The sequence below is a fragment of the Seriola dumerili genome, unplaced genomic scaffold (assembly GCF_002260705.1).
Source record: "Seriola dumerili isolate Sdu_G_001 unplaced genomic scaffold, Sdu_1.0 BDQW01000216.1, whole genome shotgun sequence".
Taxonomy (NCBI): Eukaryota; Metazoa; Chordata; class Actinopteri; order Carangiformes; family Carangidae; genus Seriola; species Seriola dumerili.
This window is the reverse complement of record NW_019174471.1, coordinates 2,621,928-2,637,765: the sequence shown is the minus strand read 5'-3', so window position 1 is coordinate 2,637,765 and position 15,838 is coordinate 2,621,928. Positions and strand designations below refer to the sequence as shown.

General features: G+C 40.7%; 1 protein-coding gene across 1 annotated transcript in view; it reads right to left on the bottom strand.

The window, feature by feature from the left end:
- The window catches only part of armc4 (armadillo repeat containing 4), a 38,011-nt gene extending 32,477 nt beyond the window's left edge, over positions 1-5,534 (bottom strand). The window contains exons 1-7 of the mRNA XM_022754085.1: positions 5,448-5,534; positions 4,987-5,228; positions 4,443-4,600; positions 3,786-3,981; positions 3,469-3,575; positions 2,762-2,898; positions 895-1,011 (exon numbers count right to left, since the gene is read on the bottom strand). Of these exons, the coding sequence (XP_022609806.1) occupies positions 895-1,011; positions 2,762-2,898; positions 3,469-3,575; positions 3,786-3,981; positions 4,443-4,600; positions 4,987-5,204 (933 nt within the window). The 5' untranslated portion in view covers positions 5,205-5,228; positions 5,448-5,534. The remainder of the gene's footprint in view (positions 1-894; positions 1,012-2,761; positions 2,899-3,468; positions 3,576-3,785; positions 3,982-4,442; positions 4,601-4,986; positions 5,229-5,447) is intronic.
- Positions 5,535-15,838: the final 10,304 nt, after the last annotated feature.

The window sequence follows — 15,838 nt, the reverse complement described above, 5'->3', positions numbered from 1 at the left end:
TTTGTCCCAAAAGCACTTTGCAAGCAGAATAGTTAAAATAAATTATCTGGCCCTTCAGAAGTCAAATAGTTTTGAAAAATTATTGGGGGAAATCACATTTACATATCAGTCCTTGTAGACAATGGTAAATTCTTCACTCAAACAGATGCACTATTGATTCTTGCTTTCAGAGTACAATTTGCACAGTGGGTAAATAATATTGTTTTTCATCATCTTTACACAGTTCATGCTCAGAATAACATTATAACAAATCAAAAACAAAAAACTATACTGTAAAAAGGGTATACTAAACTAGACTATACTAATGCCTTTTCCTTTTTTAATACAAAGAGCAAATGTCCATTCAGAGCAGTAGTGGTCTTTAAAGGCTCTGATGAGCTCGTAATGACACCACATTTTCCAACAAACATCAGCATGAGTGAGAAAAAAAAGATCATATTTTCAAATGATTAACAGATTTCTGAGAGCAGCTGGAATATATTATTGAGGTGATTTGTTATGTCATCAAATTACTAAAGCAGGAAATAGCACTACTGAATCCATATTTCAATGTCTATAAATGTGTGTGTGGAGGGGGTGGGTGGAGGGTGGTATGGGCCTCAGTCTTTTTGATCTTGGAAGAGAGAGGTCATTTCAGAAATTGTTCAGTACAGTGACAACCAGACACTAGCTCACTGGCATGGAACAGCACAGACCCTGATTACACAATCCTAACTCTGTTTATAAATATGAGTCACACAGCATCAGTGATCAAATCAGAGGTTTAGAGAGAAGGACATTGTTCATGGGACAAAGAGGCATTTCAACACCCACGCATCTTTGCTTTGAGAGCTAAAATTGAAGGCAACAAATAGGAGGTTTTAATATGTTGATGATAATTGCATCTGCCTGTACCTGTTTGTTTATATTCTCAGCAAAATATGGAGATTGGCTCTTGAGAAGTGTTACCAGGTCTTTGTACATATCACTTGTTCGCTCGTAGCCACTCTCCGCCCTCTCCTGTTTTATGCCCTGTGAAAACAAAGTGAAAAACAGCCTCATTAATCCTAAAAACCACAATTATAATGTGACCCACATGTCAGCTAGAACAGCTGAGGTTAGAAGGCTCAGAGAATCTCTAGCCAGGCTCAAAGAGGAAGTGTAAAACCATGTAAACCAGCAAATTAGGTTTAAGACACTATAGCTCTTTGAGGTTTCTTTTACATCAATGTCACCCATTTGGTGTTAGGTTGTAGTTTTTTCACCTTGGCTGAACTATTTCCAGGTGAAGAAACAGATACAGGAAGCCTATGGCTTGTCAGCAAAGTCACTGAAAAAGTGAAAGGTGCTGCAGAATGCAAAATCTAAGAAATGATTGCAAACACATTCAGAGAGATTACTGACACTTAGAAAGTATTTCATAGATCTCTATACAATAATACTTTTAGGGAACTTTTGAGGGGACCTTTCAAGGCCAAATACTTAGACAGTTATGTGTAAAATCTCCATCAGTTTTAATGTTTTACTGCTGATACAAATATTAATTACAGTATGTTAACATCAGAAAACATTGATAACTTAAATTTTGTATTTTGTCAAGTGACACTTGTATTGTAAATATTCTAAACCGATAACATGTCTACCTTTCTTAGATTATGGAGATCTACTCTTCATGAGTGCATCTATGTTGGATACAGTATACTACTGTGCTCTACATTTTATTACTGGATGTAATTATCTTATACACCACAGTAAGTATGTAGACGTGCCTGGTACAAGGGTCGACTTATACATATAGTTCCTCCTTACCTGTGTACATGTACTGTTTATGTATAGCCTTTGTTCTATGCTCTACAGATGTCAATTCCTCCATTTAGGACAAGGTTGGGCATGAAAAAGCTTTTAAATATGCTGCTCCTTCCAGGTGGAACAATGTACATGGGACTTAATATTGTCAGGAGCAATTACTTGTGGTGAACACAAGTCCGTCTCATTTTTCTGGAAAAAAGCATTCTTGGACAATGTTTTTGGTACTAAATGTATTGTTTTTACTTAATTTTGGTAGTTTTGGAAACTCTTAACTGTTTATATATCTTAACGGATGTCTGTACTCTTTTGTAGCAGGTGACAGTTGTCAATCTGTTTATGTTGTCTGATTTATTGCTGTAACAATGTTTTCATGCTGTCTGCTTGCCCAGGCCTCTCTTGAAAAAGATTTTAATCTCAAAGAGACTTTTACCCAGTTAAATAAATGATCAAATATAGAATGACAGCTATACTCTGTTATGAATTTTGGTGGTCTGGATTTTGTTTACATTTAGATCACTGATCATACCTTTGGTTAACATGACACCAACTTTCTGTAGGAGCACTGTATTGTTTATTAAGCATTGAATATTATGCTTGTTGTCTAACTTTGGAGTTATGTGGCTCCAGCAGTAATTCATCTAGCTGAATCAATGGTCTGACGGACTGTCTCAGTAACTACATTTGGGAAGGTCTACCTGCACTCCTACCTACATTCAAGATTTATGATTGAAAAACAGAACAGAATAAATCTTTTCAAAATCCCTGGAGCGCAATAACATACAGAGGTGAATTAGCTGCCACTTAGCTGACTGTGCAATAATGAATTGGTCTGTCAGAAATTATTTGCCAAAAGGCTGGTTTACTTCTTGATAAGTAACCTCTCTGAACGTTTTCTCACACAGTGAAAAGAAACAATATTACGTCAACTCTTGCAGCTGATGTAGTCTACAGTTCTTTATCTTCTTAGTCTTACCCCATTGACAAAAACTCCGGTGGTGCTGCAGGTAATGTAGAGGTCTTCAGTGTCACAAGTTTCAATTACAAGGTGACAAATCTCACCATGCACCTGTCTCCAGAGGGGGGCACGGCAGCCATTCGCAAATTCATAATCTAAAAAAAACAAGGTAAAGGGAAAAAAAAGATTAAACCAATAAATTTTGCACCAAACTTTATAATATATATTGGAGCATGGTATCAAGTCACAACAAAGGGACTAGCAGTGGAGCAAAAAGACAAATCATAAGAAACGTTTGAGCTGCTAAAGAGACTGACATAGCACTCAAAGGTCCACAGGTCTGAGGCATTAGCCCAGGTTAGAGACAAAGTTTAACTTGCTATATAAGTCACCCACTAAAAATAGAGCCACATAGTGACCATCATATTATAAATCTGGTTTGGAGAGTATTTTCATAGAAGGTGTCAATTCAACCTGAAAAAAGGGGACATAGACTGCATTTATCACTTGGTGTGCACATGCCGATGGATGCTTTGCTAGGGCATGATAAATACATTGCAATTAAGAAAAAAATATGCACTGACTAATGACTGGAAACCGACAGATATAATGACTTCCATGTCTTTTGGTGCAGCAGAACACAGGCTTCTTATGCTTTGGAGTATACTGCATTAGCGTTAATAGCAATTCCTTGCAACCCAGTAAAATGTGGAGATAATTCAAACCTGATGTGTATCGAACCGACTTCAACACCCTCTTTTCCCCTTCACTGCAGAACCGTTTCAACAACTCCATGTCATTCTTTACTGCGGTGGGGTCAAGCCTGACTTGCCTGTAATGAAAATGTAGAAAAACAAAACAAAACAAATATCCAATTCATCTTGTTCATTCATGGTTACTTTTATAAACGTGCTGCCTGTTCCAATCAGACAAAACCACATGTTGGAGTAAATCTGAGTGGATCTGACTGAAAGAGGATGTATGATGGATGGGAAATTTGACTGCGTGTGAGGAGAATAGGAGATAAAAGAGAAACACCCACTCTGATATTTTTTCGAGAAGCTTGCTGAGGAGCTGTTTGTCCATATTTTGGAGCAAGTGAAAAAGCTTGACCTTGACCTCTGAGTCCTTTACTTGGTCTTTGCCTACCAGATGCAGCACATCGGTATGGGGGCCTTCTCCGTCCAACATGATAGCAAAGCAGGGACCAAGAATCTTCACCACAGGATCTCTATTTTCTAAACAATAAGAGAGGTTAGCCTTATCAAACCTTCAGTATCAGATGCTGCTCAGTGTTTCTAAAAATGTGAGTTGGGTTAATTTTGAAGTAACAATACAGCAGACCTATGATGTACTGTACTGTACTGTTTTTCCACACACATTTCTTTTCACAAACTGAGCCAACATTCCCGCTCTATAAAACATCTACCAGCAATGAAAATGAGTTATAACATATTCATCATGTATACCTCTGTCAGACAAATAAATATATGGTCTTATCTCTTTTGGCAGTGGCCCTAAAGTAAATACATATCTGTAAAAAAAAAAAAATACCAATGGCAGCATAATTGGATGGTTGTAGACAATAACAAAGAGGACAAAAAAAAATTAAGTCTGTGGATTATGGAGGAATGCTTGTGGCCGGACTACTTGGGATGTAAATGAGAATCAAATCTCATCTTGTGGTCATTGTGCTTACCTTCTAGACATGCTCGAACCTCCTCCAGCTTCTTATCATCTGCCAGATGAACCAGTTTAGCGAGCTGGCTGAAGCTGCGTACATAAACAGTAGGTGGGGAAAGCTTCAACAATGGAAGCCCTTCACTGTCTTTCTCATGGGACTGTACATCCAAGTCACTGTGGAGAAAAGAAAATGAAAGAATTGACACACCTCAGTATTATCTCTTTTATCATTTGTTTTGTATTAGATTATAATAATAACAAAGTAATAATCATATAAATGCCAACAAGATCAGACTGTATTTTTGTTTTTATACTCCTCTGTTTCCTAAATGTGAGCTACAAAGCTAACCACACACTGAAAGTAGACCATACTTTCTGATGAAATAAAATGGAATGTTCTCAGTCTTGCTGAAGCTGAAAAACAAATTAATTATGGCCTACTGCTTTGAGTACAGCAAAGGTAAAATACATTTGGACACCATGGTGACAGCATATCCTGCACAGACACGTAATACTGAGAGCACTGGCCAGCCAGCTGCCTGCTTCATGATTAGACTAACCTGATGTCATAGTCTGTTTTGAAATCAGATGCCACTAAAGTGGTACTCCATTGGAGCGGTGCCTCGAACACATGCTCTGCCTCCTGTGGGTGTTGGGAGCTGAACTGCTCCACAAAGCACAGGATCTCTTTCAACAAGGACTCATTCATCGGTGTGAACTCCAGTTTGCCAGTACCAGAGCTGGTCCACTGGGCTGCCTTGGTCAGTGATGCTCCCATTTCACCGGCAGGGATATTCTGAAACTAAACACAACAACACACTCGCTAACGTGACACCGGTTAGCAAAGCTGACACTGCTCACTACCGTTAGACCCGTTAGTAAAGGTGACACTGATGCTGACCGTCTTTAGTCAACAGTAACCAAAATACAACCATGTTCAGCTTTTCCTCATTAACATAACATAAAGTATGTTTCTGCCATTTTCTGTTACACCCATAAATTAACTGAAGTACAAACTTACCGAGAATTTCAAGTTGCTTTTCAATTTTAAAGACTTTACCGACAGTTTTCGTCACCGGTGTCCATGGAAACCGCAGGCTCAAGTTCCCTGGCATACTCGGCCCCTTTGGTTGCTATGATACAGCCAAACACAACGGACAGCGAGTTGGGTCAAAAATCGCCATACTCAAACTTTAAAATTTAAAGATGAAACTGAAATAATCCACAAAGAGGAAGGGAGTCTGTGTGTTGCCATTGATATCCTGTTCGGTGTTTGCATTTTTTTTTTTTTTTTTTTTTACAATTTAGCACATAGTGTCAAATATTCAGTGGTTTTATAAGTCACATATTCAATGAAATGCAGGGTGGCATTCCTTTCAGGCTCGGCTAAAAAGGCTACTTGGCAATATTAAATATGCACTGCCAGCATTTGCAATCTACTTGTGTTAAGCCTAACTTTAGATATGGTGTTGTGACCGTCATGGTCAGAGACTCTAAAATGTTAAATCAAATGTTGTCATAATAATAAAAAATCCCTGTGTGCCTTCCTTTTAGAGTGTCCACATGACCGCATATTTGAGAGCCTATTTCCTCTCTCAGTGCTGGTCTGGCACTGACCTGCAGGCAAACATTGGGTAGTGAAAACAGTCTATTTGGGTGGATACTCTCTGTTTAGACACAGCAAATGAGTTCACTCAGTTCAACATTAATAAACGTTACATCAATCAACACAGGTACAGTATGTTGAACCTTATTCTTGACATGTAGAAGCAGGGGCAACATATTTTCAAGTGGAAAAGCCAATGATACATATTATATTTTTGAACATGTAAATAGGCAATAACACTGTTCTCTCTGTTATATGTTAAATCTTTTTTTTTCTTTTTTCAAGACAAAAGCAATGCTCAAGAAAATTCTATGTTGAACTATTTTTTATTGTGCACACTGAGACCATCCTTACTCAAAAGTGACATGAAACAGAAACAGAAAGATATTGTCAAGCCCCATAGTAGGCAGGTTATACAAGTTCAAGCATGCTCCCAGACACATGATTTATAAATGGGGTGCAGACATGTTTTCATTCAATGTGATTAAACTTCTTCCCTCTTAAAGAACAATTCTGTGTCCTTATTGTATGGCAGCTGCCCACCTATGAAGTCCTAAGGCTGACTGAGAGAAGGGGTATCTCATGTCTGGTGAAACCACTGATTTCCTCTGGTACAAGCCTTGCTTGGCATACTGTCTACCAGGAGCGCCAATGGCACAGAGACCTATCCCTCCAGCCTGGCGTGCATGGCGGCACAGGTGGAACTACTTTATCTCCTAAACCGTTGGGGTAAGTTGGACTGAGCCTGCATGTAAATCAATCACCAGAGATCCCCCGAAGGAGAGAAGTAGTAGCTCATCTCTAGTATCAAGAGATCATTCTGGATGTTGTTGTTGTTAGAGGACTGGATTTATGAGTTTGCCTCCCCCTCCAGGTATTTTATTTGGAACAAGGGGAAAGCTGTCTAAATTAAGAAGCATTGAGAATCTGTAACGTGGTGCTGGAGCTGGTGCGGCTGAAGGCAGTGGAGCTCAGACATACCAATGAGTGAACTCAGACGGAGCTGACGTAAAGCGTGTGCATCTGTGTGTGTCTGAGTCTGAAGCACTTGGGAGAAAAAAGAAGTGAAGAGGGATTGAAGACTAAAAGAAAAAAGGGAAGAAAAAGCAGGACAAACGAGGGTCTTAATACATCTAACCCAGGGTCTCATTAGCGAGTCTAATTGCTGTTTGTTAAAAGGGATTAAATGAAACCTTCTCCCCAGCTTGGGTCTTTTACAAAGTAAAACAAATATGCTCCAAGCTCAGAAGCACCTGCTCGTTCTTAGATGTTCTCTGACTAAAACTTAATACAGCATAATAAACACAACTGCTCTCCATGCTATTTCTCCAGTGCATGAGTTCAGTCACTGATTGAACTGCATGGAAACAGTCTGATGACACACGCAGAAAGGTACAGAGGCCAAGCTTCTTTACACATGGATATCATGATTGCATCCGTTCACAGTGTGTCCAACCTCCACAACACTCCATTAACACTCAGATTAAACATACACAAAGCCTGTGCGTGAGTAACAAGAGTGATGATGAGGAGGTACACAGACTACTGTTCCTGCTCCTGGTCTGGAGAGAGCTAGAGAGCGTGTCTCCTGTATTTTTATTCAGGCATGGATTCGTGATCCGCGGGGCTCTGATGTTTTTTCAGGCGTCATGTTAAATCCAGTTCAGTGCGGCTCATAGTTGTGCGGTTAAAGCAGGGAAGGAAAGGGGTGACACTGGTCATTGTAATGAGCACCTGCGAGATGTGTCGCACTAATCCATGTGAGGTTCTAAAATAGAAAACAGTAAAAGTGAGTCTAACAAGAGGCCATGACCACATCCCCTGGTTGTAAAAAAGCTGCAGAATCCCGTCTGTCCTTTCCCATAATCCTCTGTGATTTTAGGCATGGAGGATAACGGGCAAGTGCTTTTAAACAGGATTCAGCATGGGTGACTTATGATGGACAAGAAGCCTGAAGACCTGTCGTATAACTTTCTTCCAAGGAACAGTTTATGGCACACATGTGGTAGACTGCAATGTACTCTGAGTCACTATTATTTTAGTTTTTCCTTTTTTTAAAAAATCTGACAGACAATGGTGAGATCATTCAGTTGTTATGAATAATTGCCTTGTTCATTCACTGTTTAACTAGGCACCGTGGTTAAAGTAGCCAGTGGGAAAATGTCTAGGGTCCTGCTCACACTGAAAAAGAGTGATAACAGAAGCAAAAACAGAAGTGTCAAAGAAAACTGAACAAGATTGTTCCTCAAACACACAAAGCCTGAAGATCATCTCCATGTTAACCAATGATTGTGTGTCTTTACCCATCAAAATAAAGGCAATTTCACATTTGGTAATAACAAAAAAAAAAAAATTACTACAATGTTTGATGCATAATGTTCACTAGATGAAAATTAATCAAAATTGGTTCTAAATGAATCTCAGTAAACAAAACCTGATACTGCTGAGAAATTTTTTTGCAACAATATCGTTGCTTGAGCTTCTTATGAATATAAACCTGCAATTGTGGTTTTCAAATACTGTGTACAGTATGTATTTCAAGTGGCGATCGCATAGTGCCAGTGCTTTCTTTGGAGTGGATAAACGCTTGTCAAATATAGAAGTAAGACAAGATTTATGGCCAGAGGGCTTCTGGGGGGGAAACCAATGACAAAGTCTACATCTATGTGACTTTAAACACATTTTGTTTATTTTGGTTGTGATCCTGCAAAGCAACACTTGGCTCCTGTTGCAGAATCACCGAAGCGCTTTACAAGAGCTTTTATGTATCCCCAGAAAAGCAGAAAGACCAAATGTAACCACAAAACATATCTTTGAGAAAATCATATCACCATAAACTTGAATATTCCCAGCCCCTGTGACTGTGCTGATGTGCATACAGTGTTTTCTTAAAGTCTGCAGGTTGTCATTTAATATAAAAATAGAGAAACAAATATGCAGCCATGTTAACAGCATGGATGTTATGAGCAGATTAAAATGGGGAGAAATGGCTGCTGAAGTACAGATTATTATATATCTATACTGGATATAACATGATGAACATTTTTGTTGCCTAGCCCGCTGTGTGTTTAACTGAGCACCATGTAGCCCTTCATTTACCTAACTGTACACTTGATATCACATGTTTTACATAAAGTCGGGCAGGCTGGTGAGCTCAGTGCACGGTGTTAACATTTCCATTTGACCCCTGCGTTGGCCAGTGCCAAGGCCTTTTTCTAGTGAGAGGAGTTTTTCCACCAACTGGCCAAATATGAAATATTTAATGCCAAGTAGCTGGTTACAGCTCCATGTCTTGTCAAGCAAACACCATGCGCCAAAGTTCTTAGGTAATAATCCACTGAATCTCTATCAGCACCAGGGCAGCTATTGTTGGCTCTACTCTGAGGGAAACAGAGCAGAGAATTTACTAGAGATCAACTGAGTGGCACATTATTAAAATGAAGTTTCTCAGTCATATTTTTTGTACTTCAGTCATGGTGACTACTCATGCTCATGTGATGAAGGGGAGATAAAAAATAGATGAAGCCCAGGAAATATATAATAGCAAACACCAATAACTTTAAAGTCACCTAGACAAGGCACAAAACTCAGTCACTGATGGGCAGAGACTTGATTAAATAGTGACGTAAATGTGTTTGTGAAACTCAAGGGTAGAAACTGGAAATGGCAGCAGAAAAGAATATTCAAAAATCAATACAGATGAAATAGTTTTATTACAATTAAATATTACAAAACTATGTTAAAATGTACTAATGTACTAATAAAATGATTTACGATAAAAAACAACAACTATATATCTCACCAATAATTTGGTGAGAGACAACAGTAAGGATTGTTCAGGGTTCCACCATATACTCACCACCACACGCACTTCACAGCAACTGAATTATTCCGAAGTCCCACTGCTGCTACCAGAATCAAACAACACATCACATCCTAAAGAAAAAATCTACCTGATTCTTTATGTATAAAAAGAGTGAATCCATCTTGCATGGCCATACACAAGAATAGTTCAAACAGATTATCTTTGTATCAATTCATTTGCGGTAATTTGATTAAGGACAGCCTGATTTGGCAAAACATACCATTTCTACACAGCACCCCTTCACTTCTTGCACGCTTTATTGTTGTAGATTAAATTCTAAACATTTACAGATGCCATTTTTGCCCCTCAATCCTCCAAAAAAAAAAAAATTCATGATTCAAATTCAATCATTTTTATCAAAATGAAATCTACCACACAACTAGAAATTACAGTTGTATGTCTACACTAGTTGTCCAGACTCGTATACGCTTCACACAAACCTTCGACCCAGCAGCACAAACAATCTATACAATCACCACAGTTCCACAGTGGGCACCCAAGATTAGTGTCACCAGTTTAGGATCTGACCAAATGTGAAATATGGCCCCAACCTCTCCTTCTGTTCCTGAGTTATAGCGTTGAATAATGGTGGAATAATAGGGTTTGTGCAGAACATTATGATGTCACAGTGAAGTTGACCTTTGACCTTTTGGATCTAAAATGTCATCCCTTCAGCATTTTATCCTGTTAGACATTTGCGTTTAACTGTGTCATAATTATCGTATGAATTATTGAGTTATGTTTTTTGCTGTCAAACTGACCTCTGACCTTTGACCACCAAATTCTGATCAGTTCATCCTTGAGTCCAAGTGAACGTGAATGGATGATGGACAGACAGATGGGCACATCGTCCCTCGCCCCTCTTCTCTTATTTTCCCGTCAACTCTCTACTGTGAAAAATAAAAAATAAAAATGCCCCAAAATGGCTTAAAAAAGCAAATGTGAAAGCTGCCTTTGTCTGGTTCATGTGAGGATATCTTGACCCCACCTTGACCAGATAAAGGCCTCTAAATACCCTTGAGCTGGCACAATCCGTTCTGCTAGACTGATTGCTTTGCCTCCGCTCCCCCTTCTACTCGCCCGGAGATAGCAGCTGGTTCTCCTCTTTCAAGACTTTCAGCACACTTAAATAAAAACACAGATCTTCCCTCTCTTCCTTTCCTCTTCCCTTCACCTCCTTGCTCCTCTGTCTCCCTCGCTCCATCTCTTACAGTGTAATTATTATTTTGAAAGTGCGGGCTGAGAGGCCGTCCACATTTGGCACTGCCTCACTCGCTAACGCTCGAGAAGCTCTAATACAATTTGACTTTTACTTTATAACGTCTCCAGGAAGACATCAGGGGCCCTTTGTTCCTTCCCTCCCCTGTGTCAGGATGAAGGAAGAGCTGAGGTAGCAGCTGAAAACAGGAGAGAGGAGAGTGGGCAAGGCAAGAGGCAATAAAAAGCAAGGAGGGAGGGGAGAGGGGTGAGTGGTAGGCCTGTTTTTGGAAAGGGGGTGAAGAAGAACACGTGGATGAAAAGAGCGAACTGAGATGAAGATAGATACTGAGTGGAAGATGGAAATGGAAAAGGTGGGGAAGGGAAGAGAGAGTGAGGACAGACAGAGAGGGCGACTTGTTAAGTGTAGCGAGAGATGAATGAGAGAGGAGGCTGGTCCCCTGTCCTCCCATCATCAGAGCAGGGTGCTGCTTCAGACCTTTATGTTGGTTCAGCTCCAGCGCTGGCGCAGTCAGGCCAATCAGAGAGAGGAATACTGTGCCTTGGAAATAATGAGACATCCTTGTGAAAGGCATGAAAAGAAAAAGACTTCCCTGTGAACAGACTAATATAATTTAGAGGAGACTCTGCCTGGAGACAACTCTGTTGTCCATCACATAATTTATTTTTAGCAAAGAACAGCACATCGTCGCCTCTCTCTATAGTCCTGATTGTCCTGATGTTATTCATAAGCAGTTCAGCTGAAGTGAGTTTAACCTTTAAACTTTAGCATTAGTATAAGCAGTAGTTTAGTACAATAGCAGTGATGCGGGTACTTATAATGAAACTGCATCTTTTTTTCTGTAATAAAGATGATCTGAAGCAGTGTTGGAAGTTATAGAACTAGTCTTACCAGCTTTGTAGTATTTGTTAGTCACTTTGTGTATGTACAGTATACAGTATAGTCTCCACCTAACAGGCTGATACAAATCATTACTATGACACCAGTTTGAGCAGAGAGTGAATGTTTAGCTTTGGAAGACGCTGTAAAACCTGTCTGAAGTTGAACTGCACTGTGCTGAATTCCACAACATGCATGACTGTCACTCAGCCTTTTCCTCATGCGCCGCCAAGTCCATACTGAGCTTTAACAGGCAGCCACAGCAGGAGCACAGGTATGCAGTGAGATCAGCATCAGCTGGCTGCCAGGGTGGCCTGCGGTGTCATTACTCATGAGTGATGGCTGTCAGTAGTCTCTGTTTGATCCATGAGGCATTTATGGAGAAATAACTTGAGGGTTGATCACAGACATTAAGTATCATGTCTTTCTCTTTCTGCCGACTTGACCGTGTTACTGCACATGAAGAATGTTTTACCAGGAAACAAAAAATTTGACTGGCTAATGGTGAAACGCATTCAACACTAAAATAGCCAAGGTGCTCCAGTGCAATTAAACAGTCAGATATAGACTGATGCAAGTTCATGTTCTGTCTGAGCTCTTGCCAAGAAGTTGCTGATTCCAACGTTAAGATAACATTTTGGTAATTCACTTACATGTATTTTTACTCAAGTTCTTGCCGGTAATGTAGAAAAACTATAGGTAATAGTAATAAAAATGTTACTAAAAGCCAAATAGGCTACAAGCTATTTTAGCACTATTTATGCATGACGCCATATTTTTAGGGCCATTAAAAGCCTTGTATAACTCAGCATTTTGGCTGACACAGCCCATTTCAAGCCTTTAGCTACAGCCTAGGGGAGTCACTGCAGAGGACGTTTGAGCATAGCTATCACTTGCCTATTGTTCCCAAACAGTAGCTTTTCTAAAAGAAAAGGACGGCTGCACTTAGGGAGTATCCAACTATAGCCACTTTGAAGTTAAAGAATTTTGGAAATACGATATGTTTCTCTACAAGATTTCAACAAGCCAAGAAACGGCAGTCAATGTCTGCACTGTTCCAAGGCTAACAATGTAGTCTAATCACAAAGCTCCGAGGACTAATCAGCCTGTCTGCGGCCTGCGTGTGAGCTCCGCTGCTGCTCCGCTGCACAGACCGGGGGGGGGGGGGGGGGGGGGATTGGGTTCAGCCTCGCGGCGGGAGCCTCTGTGGAGGGCTGCGGAGCGGTCAGAGTGCCAGGCAGCCAGACTTTGGACCGTGGGCATTTCCTCTTTTCAGATGGCTTCAGTTTAAGGGGCGCTCCATTCTCTCAACCTCTGGCTGGCTGCTCACCAGCCCCTGTGGAGCATCACTCATTACGGGGGCCTGTTGTCCAAAGCCAAAATCTCAACTGCTCCCTAAGCTGCTGCAGCACCACTCCCCGCCATCAACACCTGCTAACACATGACACACAGGCTCCGGCTGACTGCTGGGAAGAACTCCCTACTGCTTTCCCACCTTTGACTAACAAGGCCCTAAGCATCTCTTTCTTTTCCTGACGCCTTTGCTTGTCAGATGCCCCTTTCACTTGTCATTTCTTTTTTTATTTTTGACCTCATGCTGCATTTCCTCAAAAACGCCTCTGAGTCTAAAAGTCATCACACTTGTGTGTAAAAATAACTGTTATTAGTTGGCAAAGGTGAACCTCTTCATGGTTTGTTTGTCTTAGGGTCCTGCCACATGGTTTCTCTCGTGTGAGTCACCACTGATTTAACAGTTTAACTTGTGTGGAACAGACCTTTTCACAGATCTGTCCTCTGTCCACCAGCTCTGGCCTGGACAAGACCTGGTAGCTCAGTCTCCTGTCTGCTCCACACATAATATACTGGCATCCTCACTGGACCTATGGCTCTTTATTGGAAATTACATCACCTCGTAAAGGGACGTGACCCATTACAAAATCACACTGCTTCTTGTTATTCTTCCTTTGCAAAGAAAGAGTCACACTCCTACTCTCATTTAGTTCTGTTTTAATTCTTTCCACCTTGATTTAGTTTGTTTTTCATCACGTGAGCTTTCATCATGCCTCCCAGCTGGACAGGCAGGACATCAAGGCTGGACGAGTGCTTGATTAGAAACACAAACAGCATCCAGGGAGAGTGTACGCTCTTCCTCATACCTCACCATCTGAAAGAAGGATGACAAATTGTCAAAACATGATGTGCAGAGCATGTAGGTTCAGGGGCCGGGCCTTTTAGGATCTGGGAACAAGCTGAGCGATACATCTGTGATTGTCATGATCAGGGTCGAGCCCCTGTCAGCCCCTCACCGTGTTGATACAGACATGCCAAGAGCTCCTAACATGTCACCATGTTCCCCAGTACACGGCAATAACAACGTGAGCTCTACATGTCTGCTACAAGGTCTTTGCGTGCAGCGGGAGCACGCATTGGTGAAAGGATACACATTCTATCAACCTCTAGGGTTTCATTGGAGCGCTTGTTACACAGCTCATTAAGTGTGCCTCTGTTTTCTTAAAAGCAGAGATTCATAATGTGATGATGTGTCCGTGTGGGACCACAGTACATGAAATCAAACTTATGTCTTCACATTTCTACGGGGAATCGAGCATTTTCCTCTTATTAGCTCACATATGTCTTCTAAGCCGTCAAGACCACATATGTATTTCATATTTGGCAATCAAGGCTATTGTGCTAAAGCCGTAATGTCTGCACACCTGCACAAGGAACAGATATTAGATACAGAATAAATTTTAAAAACAATTGATTTATATCACTAATGGGCAGCTGTTAGCGTCAGATAAAGTAGAGATGATATGATTTGATGGAACTACTAAGCCACTGCATCCCTCCTGGGACATTGGCCGTCAACAAGGTCTCTCCGAGGGTGATCTGAGGGCGAAAGCCTCAGAGCAGCTACAGTCACAATGAGTCTTTTTGACATTTTCAGCTGCAGGTGCAGTTACTTACTCACTGGATGTATTTGTCCAGGTATTGAGGTTTGAGCTACAGCATGTAAAGGCGCAGTCACACCACAAAGTGGCACAGCAAAGTTCATCTACATTTCCTTGCGGTGCTAGAAGCTTGGTGATGTAGTGATTACTCAGAGGGCTAGCTAACATGCTAGTCAGCCAGGAAAACAGTTATGGTCACAATAGCTTTCTGGGCTATTGAACAGACTCACTGTCAGTTAGCAACCTTATACAATCAACTTCTGTCTGATGTCTTTTGTGGAGCAGTTCATACTCCAACAAATGAGGGTTCAATGAAAGCCAATAAGCTTCATTAGCTTCCCCTGTTTTGCCTCTGTTCCCTAAAAGATCAGCACTGCCAGGATAGTTAGCTGATGGTCAGCGGTTTGATCCTTGTGGAGTTAGTTTACTTCAGATTTCACAGGGAGATTGTGTTGTTTTAAAGGCTAGTGACACCAAGACTTGGAAAAAGACACTACATTTACTCATTTGGCAGACGCTTTTATCCAAACCGACTTACAGGTGAGGCAACTCTGGGTTCAGAGTCTTACCCAAGGACACATCATGTGGACAGGAGGAGCTGGGGATCGAACCAAGAAACCCGCCATCAGTCGACACCCCACTCTACCACATGAGCCAGAGCTTATAGGAGCTGCTCATACAGTATATTGTACCTGTGTTTTCACCAGGAAACATCATCACACTATGAATCTCTGCTAGTGTTTAATTTTCTTATTAATAATATTTTTTTATCAATGCTGTGGTTACCTCATACAAATCTCAAGGTTTGCTAAAAACAAAGCAGCACATTGCTATTATTACTTGGTCAGTGTAAAAGTACAGTTACCTACATGTACCTACAACAAAGCACATT